The sequence below is a fragment of the Arvicola amphibius genome, chromosome 5 (genome assembly GCF_903992535.2).
Source record: "Arvicola amphibius chromosome 5, mArvAmp1.2, whole genome shotgun sequence".
Classification (NCBI taxonomy): domain Eukaryota; kingdom Metazoa; phylum Chordata; class Mammalia; order Rodentia; family Cricetidae; genus Arvicola; species Arvicola amphibius.
The window spans coordinates 13,235,019-13,249,065 of NC_052051.1; the positions used below are offsets into that span (position 1 = coordinate 13,235,019).

General features: G+C 46.9%; 1 protein-coding gene across 2 annotated transcripts; it reads left to right on the forward strand.

Moving 5' to 3' along the window:
* Window positions 1–1,687: 1,687 nt before the first annotated feature.
* Znf334 (zinc finger protein 334) lies at window positions 1,688–11,716 on the forward strand. Of its 2 annotated transcripts, XR_005285429.1 has the most exons (6): window positions 1,688–1,955; window positions 2,700–2,898; window positions 5,677–5,803; window positions 6,078–6,191; window positions 7,225–9,636; window positions 10,541–11,716. XR_005285429.1 is itself a non-coding variant. In XM_038330354.1 (5 exons), the coding sequence occupies exons 2-5, from the start codon at window positions 2,884–2,886 to the stop codon at window positions 9,048–9,050; spliced, it is 2,082 nt and encodes a 693-aa protein (XP_038186282.1). In that variant the 5' UTR covers window positions 1,688–1,955; window positions 2,700–2,883; the 3' UTR covers window positions 9,051–11,716. The 2 variants fall into 2 exon arrangements, 1 of the variants encoding a protein (XP_038186282.1); XM_038330354.1 differs by having other exon boundaries at window positions 7,225–11,716.
* The last annotated feature ends 2,331 nt before the right edge of the window (window positions 11,717–14,047 follow it).

A 14,047-nucleotide genomic window follows, 5' to 3' on the forward strand; every position in this document is an offset into this window, starting at 1 on the left:
TATTCCTTGAGTCTGAAGTTGGGACAAGGATGCCTGGAAGGTGAGGCATGGCTGGGTTGCTGAGAAAGATTCGTCTGTTCTCCACGTTGCCTCTCTGCTTCTTTTGATTTCCACTTGATCTCTGGTAACTAGGTGACTTGTAGGCCCCAGCCATGACAAACTCAACAGAGGCCTGAGTCTCAGTAGTTTACCCTAAGGCAATACCTGGTTCTGGGAAAGACCACCAACTGAGACCACCCAGGCACCCCCCAGGAACAAACCATCCAAAGGAAATTCTTAATGTTCCAACTGTTATAGATAGTATCACCTGCCAGCACACACCCGTAGCTTTTCACCAGGACACCCCTAAATAAATGTCAGCCAATCAGGATTGAACCTGTCACCTCACACCCTACTAATGTAACTTTTCTGGGTTTTGCCTTTAAATAGTGCTCTCTAGAAAGGTGGGGTACCTCCTCTCACTGCTACGCTGACAAGGTCCCAGAAGGCTTGTAACATGCACCCAATAAACCTTGCTTTTGCATTTCAGTGAGTCGGTCTCCCTGGTGGTCTTTTGGGGTCCCCAAGGACTGGGCATAACAAACTAAAGTTTTGCACAGACTTTAGGAACATTGCAGACAACCTGACTGCTAAGATGTCACAGGTTGGGTTGTTTGTTTTTGTTTTTGTTGTTTGTTGTTGTTTTTTTAAACCTGCGGTGTCCCTTTTGATGCCCCCTTTGTTTAAAACCACAGCACAGCCACGTTCGATGTGGGAATCAATATATAAGCATCGAATCCCTGGACGCCTGGCTCACTGAGAGCCATCTCTCAGCCTCTGCACCTTGCTGTTCCTTTTGGTATTAATGATAACAGGTAACTGTGTCAGAAACCTCCAGGCCGTCCAGTGAATAAAACATATTATGTAGCTTCACTCTTTTAATGATATACATACATACAATTTGTTCCCATGGGATGAAAGGTTAGTTTCTATATTTCTTGCATTATAATATAGTTGGTGCTGTTAAACTAGGTTGTTAAGGGACTGGAGATATGGCTCAGTGGTGAAGAGTAGTGGCTGCTCTTCCAGAGGACCAGAGTTCCCAGCAACCACATCATACCCTCTGCTGACATCCTCAGACATCAGACATGGCACACAAGTGGTGGAGAGGCATACGTGCAGGCAATATATCCATACGTATAAAATAAAATAACCGAAAAAGTATACTGTTAGAGTATTTTGTCGTTAATTATTGCGATTTCCCCTTGTGTAAGATTGGCAGAAGAGCATCCACCTGTCAATAAACTCAGACAGTTGGGAGTAAGCAGTATGACTATTATTTTCTTTTAAGATATTTAGAGACGGTCTGATTCATTTTCAATTGTTAGGTGTTTTCTGTAGTTTTGGGAAGCTCGCCATTATTTTTCAATTCTAAGAGAACCCTTTAGTCATTATTATTTCCTTAATAATTGTTGGGATTTCTTTCCAGGTTTGTAATCTTTCTTTCTCACACTCCTTTTGTACTCATGGCTCACAGCCCATTGATTAAAATCAAGCGCCAGAGGAAATCGTCTGCGGAGGTCGCAGCACTTTGTGGGAAATGTAGTCCCGGACAGACTGCAGCACCCTTCAGAGAACCGTGGGAACCGCCGCACCGAGGCGTTGCGCATGCGCCGTCTCCGAGCCTTGATGGATGCGCTTCCGGTTTTCCGAGCGCTTTTAGGCGAGGCTCCCGCTGCTCCTAAGCGCAGCGGTTCCTCGGGGCCTTCTAGGAACTATAGAAGATTTCCCCGGAGCCAGAGGAAGACCGAGTAGCGAGCTCGGGGCAGGATCGGAGGGACCGGAGCCCGCCCGGAGCCCGCGAAGGCTCGCGGCTGTCCAGCAGCCGGGCGAGGCCGCCGGGCATCACGGGGCTGCAGGCCTCGGGGCGGGCATCCTGGGAAGGAGAGGTGTGAGCATGCAAAAATCGGATCGCAGTAAGTCCTGCGGATGCCCTTGGACCAGGAAACCTTTGGGGCCGCTTACGGGTTGAGCTGCGATTGAGGGAATGAGCAGGTCCAGATTGAGCTGAATGATGCTTCATTGAGGGCTTGTCGTTTGGAGGGAAAGGATGCCTCCACGGATGAGGTCTCTCCATCACTTAGAACAAACGCATGCCGTTTCGCCTGAGTTGCTCAAACCACGTCCATCACCACCCTGGGGTTTTCGACTTAATATAGAATGATATAGTGTACCTAGAGAGAAGGTTTTTCAAATATTTAAAAATTACCTTCTTTTCAAATGAACAAGGCAGCAGTTTTAACCATTTAGGTAGTTTGGTGGTGACAGAGCCAAGAATTTAATTCCAGCCTGTTGATTCTCAGGTCAGGCCTTTGTCCTCTACCACATTTAAGCAGAGGCCTCTCATGAAACTGCAGTTAAGGTTGGGGGAGGGGAGCCGAATGGTAATCATCTTAAAACCCTCAGTCCTTCTGTCTGGGTTTTTCTGATCTCAACTCAGAACGCATTCTTAGGAAAACAGGTAAGTGATGCCAGAAATTAATTAATTAATGTCTTAATCTTAGAGTCGCTCTTTTGCTGTACTGCTTTTCCAGGCTTTATACATACTAAAGTTTATTGATCTGATCTGATATGAACTCCTAAGTCTTGTGTGTTTGTTTTTTAAGGCGGCACAAGTAAGACGGTAATTCAGTTTAACCCCTTTGTTTCCATCCACACAGAGCGAGGAGCTGGGACTGGTCCACTCAGAGCTGCTCCTGGGCGTGCGTTCCCTCGAGCAGTTGCTTCGTGTGTGATGCTGGCTGCAGGGTCCTTTCCTTCCACAATGTGTCTGTGACTGACCCCATTCTTCCTCACCCAGCCCTTCGATCATCATTCCTGGCCCTTTCTTGAGAGCACCTGAAAATGGACAGTTCCCAGGTAAGTCACTGAGGGCTTCACTTCCCACCTTGGGCCGTAGGTTGTCATTGGTTTGCAACATATACTCTCAGGTGAAATGGTAGAAATATATAAAATTCAGCCTCAAGGAAAATAAGGGAATCAGATCGATACCAGAAGAGTGAACCGCAATAAACAGAAATTATTGTGGGGCAGGGCCGTATATGACTTTAATCCCAGCACTTGGGAGGCAGGTGGATCTCTGAGTTTGAGGCCAGCCTGGACTACATAGAGTTCCTGGACAGCCAGGGATACAGAGAAATCATGTCTTGAAAAATAAAGAAATAAACAGAAATTATACATCCCGGTAGGTTTATTCAGGTTGAACAAGAAAGACCCCAGAGATGTGAAGTAGGCTGTTACCATGGTTTTCCTGTCATTGGTTTATAAATATTCATAGGGTCTTTGAGCAGATGATGTCACGTCAGCTTTACCAACAACAGCTGTGGATGTCTACCTTGGCAAGACCTCGTAATTACAGATGTCTAATCTGTTGTCGGGATAGACAGCCTTCTGATTGCTCTTCTTGAGGGAGGGAGTGAAGAAACCTTGGAAAAATGGGTTACCTGGTTACCTGTGCCTCAAACGATGCCCTTTTGCTATTTCCTTTTAGTAATTTTTTTCTTTTATGCTTTTTTTTCTCCTGTTTTTATGAAAGAAAGAGTTACTTTAAAGCCCAGATGGGCCTCAAACTGGTAACTGTCCTTAGGCCTCCTGAGTGTTTCAGCTCTGCTTTTAAATCAGGCGTCGTTCTAGATCCCGTGGTATAACTGTTTTACTCACCTGTCTAATGTCAGCCCAGTCCATGTCTGCTACCCCTGTTGTGATCAGAATTAGTTATCAGATCTCCATTTTCAAGCCCAGTAGGCATTTCCACCCCGTGCTTCTCTGAGTTCTCTGTTACACTTGCCAGTGTGACCGTCCCTTCCCAAGATGCACTTCTGACGACTTCTAGCCTTCACACGACTCTGTCTTCTACTCTCATTTAGAGTTTTACCGTGCAGCCCTTTGAGCTCTGAAATCTTCCTGCCTCGAAGAACCTCAGTGTTGGATTCTTGCTTTACTTCCCTGCAAGGGTCCTCTAAAGGCACTAGGAGTCCTGCTGTCCAAAAAAGAAATAATGTTGGCAGTCTGTCTGTCCAGTGTGCTTCTTCCCCACTGTTTCTTGCCAAGGCTGTTAATCCTTCAGTTACCCAAGCTAGAAAGAAAATGAGGCCCAAAGCCAGGTGTGGCGGCTCACGCCTGTAATTCCAGTACCCAGGAAGCTAATACAGGAAAGTTGCTATGGATTGAGGCCAGCCTGGGCTACAGTTTGAAACTGTTTCAAAAATGGGGAGCGGGGGCTGGAGAGATGGCTCAGAGGTTAAGAGCACTGGCTGCTCTTCCAGAGGTCCTGAGTTCAATTCCCAGCAACCATATGGTGGCTCACAACCATCTGTAATTCGATCTGGTTCCTTCTTCTGGCATGCAGACAGAACACTGTATAAATAATAAATAAATAAATTTTTTTTAAAAAATGGGGAGGGGGAGCAAAAGGAAATGAGGTATGTGTTAAGTCTCTTAGCATGTGATGTTGGCGTGTGCCCAACTCCGGTCATGTCATCCAACCAGCTCATAATGTCTCTGTCCCACATGTGGTCAGTCCATCTTGGTCCTCAAGTAGCAGAGTGCCTTCATCTCACACCCACTGATGCTCCTGTGGAAGGGCATCCTAATTTTCTTCCCCTTTGCCTGGACCTTTTAGCTGTTGTTTCCTATGCTTTCAAGCATGGAAGAGCAAGCTTCTTCTGGGAGACCAGATAATAACTGTTTACAGTTTTGCTTGGATACAGTCTCCTTAAGCTCTAAATGCAGCAGTGGTTGCATGAGAACGTCACGGGCAAAGTGTGGACCAGGCGCTGGCCAGATTCAGCTACAGTGGCTGGATTTGGCTCACAGACAGTGGCTTGCCCTCACCCATGTGCTGCAGGGTTGCCTCCAGCATGCACATTGGGTCCTGCTGCCCTAGTGTTTACCTCTGTGGGTTTGCATGTTTCATACTAGTGGTGTCCAGGGTAGAGGACGAGGAGCCCCATAGCAGCCCCTGCACTTCTAGTCATATTCATATCGTGGCCGGAAGCATGGGAACAACAGGTTGTTAATGGTGTTAATGTGCTTATTGGCACCAACAGATTGCTTGTAGAGTTACGTTATGATTTCCAGGTAAATTCATGGGTCATTAGTACATGGACGAGTGTGTTACTGGTGTGTCGCAGAAACCTGGGTGGGTACCCGTGTGCTCCGCCCACTTCCCCTACAGCCTTCCTTTCCTACTGCTCTTCGGCTGCCATGTTTGTTTTGCCTGAGTGTATTTCTCAGTGAACACACTATGGCAAGACACACCTCACGTGAGGACTAAAATGATCATCTCACAGAAGCCCGATGGCACAAAATAGGACCATTTGTGGTCACCCTTTGTCTAGCTTGTGTGTTCCTGCCCGAGGTGCAGTTTCCGCCTGTGTCATTTATCATGCTGGGCGCTCCGTGGGAGCAAGAGCCATACTGCACGTGAGTCGGTAACCTGGGGATCCAGGGCACAGTATAATCTGCACGTTTAAAACGCTCATTCATAAACAGTGGGCGGTTTCTGCTCTTTCGTCCCCTGTGAAGCATCTCTTATAGCCTAACGTTGGCCGTGGCAGCACCCTCCTTACGTTTGATATTCCCACAGATTTGCTGTTGCTCAGTTCTGATTATCTCAAATGAAACATGTCCTTTCAGAGATCAATTTCCTTCAAGGATTTGACTGTGGCCTTCACCCACCAGGAGTGGCGGTACCTGAGCCCCGCGCAGCGCCTCCTGTACAGGGACGTGATGCTGGAGAACTACAGGAACTTCATCTCAGCGGGTGAGCGCAGTCTCCTCACGGCACCCAAAGCTGGCCTTTCTTCTGTGTCACAAGGACATGCGAATATCAGAATGAGCTCTCTCTCCTTGAGTAACAAGGGAGAAAGATGATGACAGTTGTGTGCACGCATGTACATGCGTGTACCTGTCCTACACTCATTTGTATCAGCCCCATTGAGTTGTTGTGGGGCATCTCGGTTGCTCAGTTTCCTCAGCCTTTAGTCCTTGAAGTCCACAGAGCTTGTTACAAGTTCCCTATTATTTCTCATTAACAGGGTTTTGTGTTAGCAAACCAGATGTGATCTTAAAACTGGAGCAAGGCAAAGAGCCTTGGATAGTGGAAGAATCGCCAAGTCAGAGCCATGCAGGGAAGTGTGAAGACCGAACAGGTAAAAACCAAAGAATTCGAGTCCCTGGCTGGTTAGTGATCACAGCTGGCACGTATATGATCTTTTTTTTTCCTGGAATCTTCTAGGGCGTAGAGCTCTATAAGTGACTGAGGAATCTAGCTCCCATGCTGTATATATTAAAATGTTCTCCTCAAATAAATGTATTCTATAAAAATGTTTGACTTTAAGTACTCTGTCCACAGAACCCAAGCTCCTCCACCACACACTAATTTCTTCATTCTTCCCCCACCATGCCCGCCAAAGCACTTGCTGCGTTCTTGCAATCCATCCCCACTCGGCTCTGCTCTTTCTTTCTTTCTTTCTTTCTTTCTTTCTTTCTTTCTTTCTTTCTTTCTTTCTCTCTTTCTCTCTTTCTCTTTCTCTCTTTCTTTTTTTTTTTTTTCTGTTTTTTTGAGACTGGGTTGCCCTGCGTAACAAGCCTACCTGTCCTGGAACTAGCTCTTGTAGACCAGGCTGTAGACCTCGAACACACAAAGATCCACTTGCCTCTGCCTCCTGAGAGCTGGGGTTAAAGGCGTGCGCCACCACCGCCCGGCATCATCTCCGACTCTTGTTGTCCGTTCTCCATTGCACTTGTACAAACTCCAGAGTAAACACTGGCTTTCTGAGGTCTGCTATGCCTGGTCTCTGCCTGGAGACTTCTCTTCGGTTCCCCCCACGTCCTTGTCCGTGCCACCTGTCAGCCACACTTCCAGGAGATGTTGGGGACTGTTCCGTGTTGGAATGTTTCTGTCAGTGTCCAAAGCTCTTACAGTCTTTGCCAGTTTCTTCTTTCTTTGGCACAGTTAAGTAAGCTGGTAGAGGTGAATTTGTTTCCCACCCCCGTCCCTTGTGTTATTGTTCATTTTTTTTCTCTATAAATGTGTAAAGTAGGAGATATTTACACTTGAATCTCTTTAACACTGGAAAGCCGGCCCTGAAGACTTGGCCCCCATAAGGCCTTTCTACAGATTGTCATTTCAAAACTACATAGAACTCATATATTAATGTTAATCCCATTCCTTCCTTCCAGAAGATGACGATGCCTTAGAGAAGGACAAGGGAATACAAGACAAGCATTTGAAGCCAGTTTTAGCCTGCAGTAACAAAACAATGCCAGAAAAAGCTGCTCTGTTTGAGAAAACAGTTGCTCCAGACATGAATACTGTTTCTTCAGAAAAAATGCTTCATAAGTATGATCCAGGTGGAAATGACTTGAAAACTAATTCAGAAAAAACTGTCGCAAAGCAAAGCAAAGCAAATGCAAAGGTACTTGCTGAGCCCCATGGGTATGAGAAGCCACCGCTCCACACGAAGGCTGACAAAGGCCATTCTGGGACAGAACAGGACAAACAAAATGAGATTAGGGACGTTAGGGGTCAGGGTGAAGATCTTACCAAAGACCAGAATGTCCAGTCTGTAAGTCAACCCTCCGAACACGACAAGGGCGGGAAGGGCGGGAAGCCCACCCTCCAGCAGTCAGCCCCCTCTGCGGGAATGGAGGAGTGTGCGGAGAGGAAGCGGAACGAGTGTGCAGAGTGCAGGAAAACCTTCTCGAAGAGGTCCACCCTCATTGTGCACCAGAGGATTCACACGGGAGAGCGGCCCTACGCTTGCAACTACTGTAGGAAAACGTTCCGTATAAAGGCAAGCCTCACTCGACACCAGCGGATTCACACTGGGGAGAGACCCTATAAATGCAAAGAGTGTGGGAAAGCCTTCATCGACAAGTCTGCCCTCATCGTGCACCAGAAAATCCACGGCGGGGAGAAGTCCTATGAGTGTAACGAGTGCGGGAAGACCTTCTTTCGGAAGTCAGCCCTGGCTGAGCATTTCCGATCACACACCGGGGAGAAGCCTTACAAATGCAAGGAGTGTGGGAACGCCTTCGGAAAGAAGTCCTACCTCATTGTGCACCAAAGAACCCACCGAGGAGAGAGGCCCAACGAGTGTAAGGAGTGTGGGAAAACCTTTTTCTGTCTGTCAGCCTTGACGGCGCACCAGAGAATCCATACAGGGGAGAAACCGTACGAGTGTACAGAGTGTGACAAGACCTTCTTCTGCCAGTCGGCCCTCAATGTGCATCTGAGAAGCCACACCGGGGAGAAGCCCTATAAATGCCGCCAGTGTGGCAAGTTTTTGTGCACGAAGTCTGCCCTCGTCGCGCACCAAGTGATCCACAGAGGAAAGAAGACTTTCGAGTGTAATGAGTGCGGGAAGCTTTTCTACCTTAAGACAACACTCACGATACACCAGAGAACTCACACCGGAGAGAAGCACGGCGCGCTTAGTAAGTGGGGCCGCCCGCCTGCCACAAAGTCAAACTGCAGTGAGCAGAACAGGGCGGACACAAAGGAGAGTCACTACGAGTGTCACGAGCACAAGCGCACAGTCCACAAAAGCTCACGCCGCTTTGCACATAAGAGAACCATATGGGAGAGACCGTACGAATGTCCCGAGTGTGGGAGGACCTACTGCCGGAAGTCAGCTCTCCGGCACCATCAGAAGACACACACAGGAGAGAGGCCCTATGAGTGTAAAGAGTGTGGGAAAACCTTCTGCCAGAAAGTCTCCTTTACCGAGCATCAGCGAACTCACACTGGGGAAAAACCACATAAGTGCAAAGAGTGTGGAAAGTCTTTCCGCCATAAGTCAGCGTTCACAGTGCATAAGAGGATTCACACCGGAGAGAAACCGTATTCATGTAACGAATGTGGGAAAAGCTATCGTCGGCTCTGGACTCTGACTGAGCATCAGAAAATACACACAGGGGAGAAGCCCTATGAATGTAACACATGCAAGAAAACATTTCGCCATAAATCAAACTTCCTTTTACATCAGAAAACTCACAAGAAGTGAATTCCAATAAGGCAACAGATAATTTACGTACTGCTCAAATCCTGGATTGTGCATCAAGGAGTGAGACCTTGTCAGCATATGGGTGATCAGGGGATTTTCTGCCGACGTCAGCCCCTAACACCGGAGAGCTCACATAGGCAACATACAGTTTATTTTATGAATGTCAGACTTTCAGTGTTACAATGCAAACATTCAGCATTTCAGACACTACACCGGGTGTGCCTGCCTCCCTTCCAAATCCTGAGACAAATACGAGTCCTACCTGATTACCCTCCACAGTCAGTTTACATAGCGTGTGTTGCCAGACATGAGCATCTAGTCTTGATACACCAGAGCTCTACCAGTTGTCCCTGTGATAACTGAATGGTTTCTGTTTATGAGTTTACCGTATTCACAGCTCAGACGGTACAGCCTGCTCGTCCTCTGTCCCTGTCGTTGTCTAATGACAGACCCCAGTCCCTTTATCTGCAGAAGTGAGGAGGCGGGCTAACCGTAGTTCCCTCGGCCACCCACAGTGTCTCCCTCACGGGAGTGAGCCTTTGCTGAAGCCGAGAGGTGGCGTGTCAGTGCCTCCAGGAGCCTTCAGGTGAGCCGAGGAGACCGCGGGCGCAGGTGCCATGGGCGCAGGTGCCATAGTGAGAACAGCAAAGATGTAATAAGCTTGAATAGTGAAGAGGATCTGGGGAGTGTTTGACGCAAAACACTGTCTCTGCTTCTAGTATTTTTAAATACCTCTGTCCCCTTAGTGGTTTGATTATTATGTCAGTGTTTTAAAAAAAAATCTGGATTTTTCTAATGACCACGTCCATAAGGGTGTTATTTAGAGTTTACGTATCAGCTTCTGAGCAAAGGTCTCTGTGGTGCCAAATAGAATCACATAGTGTGGATGTATGCCTCTGGCCGGAATCTGTTCACATGGGGTTAATGTCAAGTCCTGTTGGCCAGCCATCTGTGGAATTTTCCACAAGCCCAGCCAGCCCTGCTCTCTGATGGGTTGTTATTTCCTAGAACACTGAAGTGAGTTTATTTCATTGACAAAACAAAGGAGAACCCCTGGGTTTCTTGTCCTGGGCTTTGGCTGTGACCAAGCTGCCAATGCAGCATAATGCTGTCACTTGGCTAATCAGCCCCTTCCGTGGACAGACTAAGTTGTATCATCCAGCTCTGGGTAATGAGAGTCTCTCTCTGACCTGTCTGCTGCTTCTGGTTGTGATGTTGGGCTCTTGGGTGGGGAAAGCTGCCCTTTGAGGCCCATCAGAAATCCCAATGTGAACAAAAGCGGTCTATTTATTCAGTCTGTATTTTATATCCTGCAGTAAGGTAAAGACATGCTTGTGGACGCACATGTATTCCATGTATATAATATATACTGGAACATGAATATATGTGTATCAATAGTAATCGTTTCCTGAAATTTTTAATAATTACTTAAAAGATTTGGTTGCTGCTGCAAATGGAATTTTATCATCTGTTTTTAAAATTCCTGGTAGAGGCCTGACGAGGACTGGGAAGGCAACCTGAGTTCAGTCTTTGCGCCCCACATGATGGGAGAGAACTGCTTTTCTCGCAAGTTACCCTGCCTTCCACGAGTGTGATACGGCATGCACGCACACACAGAATAAGTAATGAAAAGGTAAACTGTTTTAAAAACTCACTGATAGAATCTTGCGTATTTTTGTCAGCCTTGTCCGAATGTTGCCTTGTTTGTAATTTTCTTTCCTTGCCCTTAGAGCTCTCACAGCTCCTTGTAGAGGAAGTTTCTGGGCTGTTTGGTGTAGGTATTTTTGCTCTCTGGAAATCTGTGCCCTAGCTGTCTAGTTGTGCCTTCTGCTTACCCTTGGGTTATGCAGCCAATCACGATTCTGTGATGACTGAATTGTTGGCCTTTATCAGTGCAACTTAGTGTATAGACGGGAATGCTGTATGCTGGGGGAATGTATTTTTCAAGTCTGATGGGAAAAGAAAGTAAGTCCACAAGTGGAGGAACGGTGAACCCCAAACACAGAAAATAACAAGACACATCAAAGTAAAACTCTAAGGTCTGGTGAGAAAACTCAGCTGGTAATGGTGCCTGTTCTGCAAGCCAGCAACCCAGGTCGCTTGTAGAGGTGGACAGAGACCCAGCTCCACAAGTTTGTCCTCTGACCTCGTACGCGAACTGCGGTGCACCCATGCACACACAGAATAACAATAGTTTTTAAAGTTGTTTAAAAAATTATGACACAAAAATTAAAACTAAATGGAAAAATATCTTTAAAAGCAGCCAAAGGGAACAGCAACATGTAGGGTCTGTGAGCTTCCTACACCTACAGCTTCTGGAAGAAACTACCACCCTAACCAGAAGAACGGATCTCATCTCACAGAACCAGGGCAGCAAGTCAGGCCCAGCGCTGCAGGCCTGCCCTCTAGGGACTGTTGGAGGCTGCCTGGGTTTCTGCCGTATCGTCTGCCTGCAGGTTGTGCCAGCATGTTCTCACTGCGTGTGTCTTTGTACGTCTGATCTGGGTTCCATCTTACTCAAGCATGACCTCATCTTAATGACTGACATCTGTAACGGCCTTATTTCCATAAGGTCACATTCGAGGTATTAGAGGCCGTGAGGTATCTTTTGGTAAATCCTAAAATTTACCCCCATGTTTACCAAATTAAAATAACAATAGATGTTTGTTGTGTGAGACTTTTACTGGGGAGATGCAACATTCCTACTCACCCTAGAAAGGAAACCTATTCCAGACCAAAGTAACCATTACACCAGAGTCCAACTTGGTGAACCAGTGAGTCTGTTGGCGTTACTAACAGGAGTATGGGGGCGTTGCTTAAAGGAGCCAGGATGGCTCAAAGACAACTGTATCACCGAAGTCCACCCCGGCATGGGTGGTAAAAGCTGCAGCCTTGGAGCTCCATGCATGGGTTGCAGGGAGTCTCTGCAGCAAGGCTGGTCATTTATTTACTTAGCATTTGTTTACTGAATCTACAGAAAATCTGATAATATTCCAAGCTTCGGCTTTCGTGAACAACATGGTATATGGGGTAAGATCACTTGCTATCAAGCCAGACACCTGCATTTGATCCAGGACCCACATGGTAGAGGCAGAGAACTAACTCCTGCAAGCTGTCCTCTTGCTGCCTCTCCCTCCCCCATACACACACTGGCACATGCATCCGTATCCACTAATACCCCCCATATACAGAAGTAAATGCGATTTTTTTTAAATGAAGATTGGGTTAATTGAATGTTTATGTGTTGACAGGAAATTCTAGGAAGGGTGTGGGTCTTAGTTTTCTTTCTGTCACTGTGTTAAAGACACCATGACCAAAAGCAACTTGGGGGAGGAAAGGGCTCATTTCACCTTAGAGCTTATGGTCCATACCTATGGGAAATCAGGACAGGACCTAGAGGCAGGAGCTAAAGCAGAGGCCATGGAGTAGCAGTGTTTACTGGCTTGCTCCACCTACTTTTTTTATACCTCCGAAGACCACTTGCCCAGAGGTGGCACCACTTCTAGTGGGCTGGGCCTCTCCACAACAATCAAGAAAATTCCCCACAGGTTAGTCTGGTGGAGGTACCCACTAATTAAAGTTCCCAAGCACAAGATTGGAAGGAAGTTCCGTTTGGGGCAGTGAGTGGACCTGGAGTCATGTGCACAGCGGAGGGGAGTCTTTTAATGATAGAAATGCCGTTGCCCTGCCTGTTCCTCCCCGTGAAGCACGCTGGCAATGAGCGGGAGGACAGTGGAAACTTGAGCACTCCCGTTACAATTGCTCTTATTCTGCTGGTGAAGTCGAGAGTAAAGTCATTCTCTGGAAGCAGGAGGCAGGTTTTAGAAATTGTTCAGTTTTGATGAAGCTGACAGCCTTCAGTTCTGCCCTATTGCTTTGCATTTATAAATCCGTCCGTCCTTCGTAGCATCCTGCTGTGGAGAACCTTTCAATACTTAGGAAAGTCTTTGTTTTCTCAGTTGATGTTTTCATGTGATTCCTTAGAGCACCACAGGCAAGTCCTTATTGCTTGCAGGAGTGCAGGGGGAACGTTGTACACTGACTCCATACAGCCAGACCATGTTGAAATCCCTCCTGGTTCCCCCCAGAAGCTAGCTTAATGGAAAATGATTGCATTTTCTAGTCTAAGATGGGCACAGCACCCCCTAATGGGCTGCTTGTTCATAGCTTATGTCTGGACTGTGTGAAGTCAGTGGACTCCTTGGGAAAGCCTTAGGTTCCTCCTGCACAGCAGATAAGAATGTGAAGTGTTCAAAAGTTGCACCCTCTGTCCTCTGTACCCTAGAATCCCTCTACTCACAGGAACACTGTCAGCAAGGATCTCTGGCCACCAGAAGGCTGGTAGTGTATCCCAGTCAATGACCCTCTGCTGTAGTTTGAGCTCTCACAAGGTCCCCAAATTGTGTACTTCCTATGTCATTCCAGATTTAGTCAAAAGCAGAGATTACAGTTGCTTGCAGGGTCTATTGCTGACCCTAACTCCAAAGGCATGACTGCTTCTCTTCTCCCAGAAGCTCTAAGATTTATAGCCTTTTCTCTCGAACTTATAGAGTGGTCTGCAACCTAAAATTATATATGTATCTATACATACATGCACACACACACATGTAAACAGTAGGCAACTGTGGAGAAGCTGTGACATTGCTGAGCCCACATCTGATGCCTTAGTTTGCAATCTACAGGCTGAACAGTCAGGAAGAGAAAGTAAGCATCAAATGACAGAGTCAGGCTGACTTCAAAAACAGATGAACTTGGAGCCGGGCGGTGGTGGCGCACGCCTTTAATCCCAGCACTCGGGAGGCAGAGGCAGGCGGATCTCTGTGAGTTCGAGGACAGCCTGGTCTACAAGAGCTAGTTCCAGGACAGGCTCTAAAAAAGCTGCAGAGAAACCCTGTCTCGAAAAACCAAAAAAAAAAAAAAAAAAAAAAAAAAAAAAAAAAAAAAAAGAAAAAAGAAAAAAACAGATGAACTTGGGCTGGAGAGATGGCTCAGTGGTT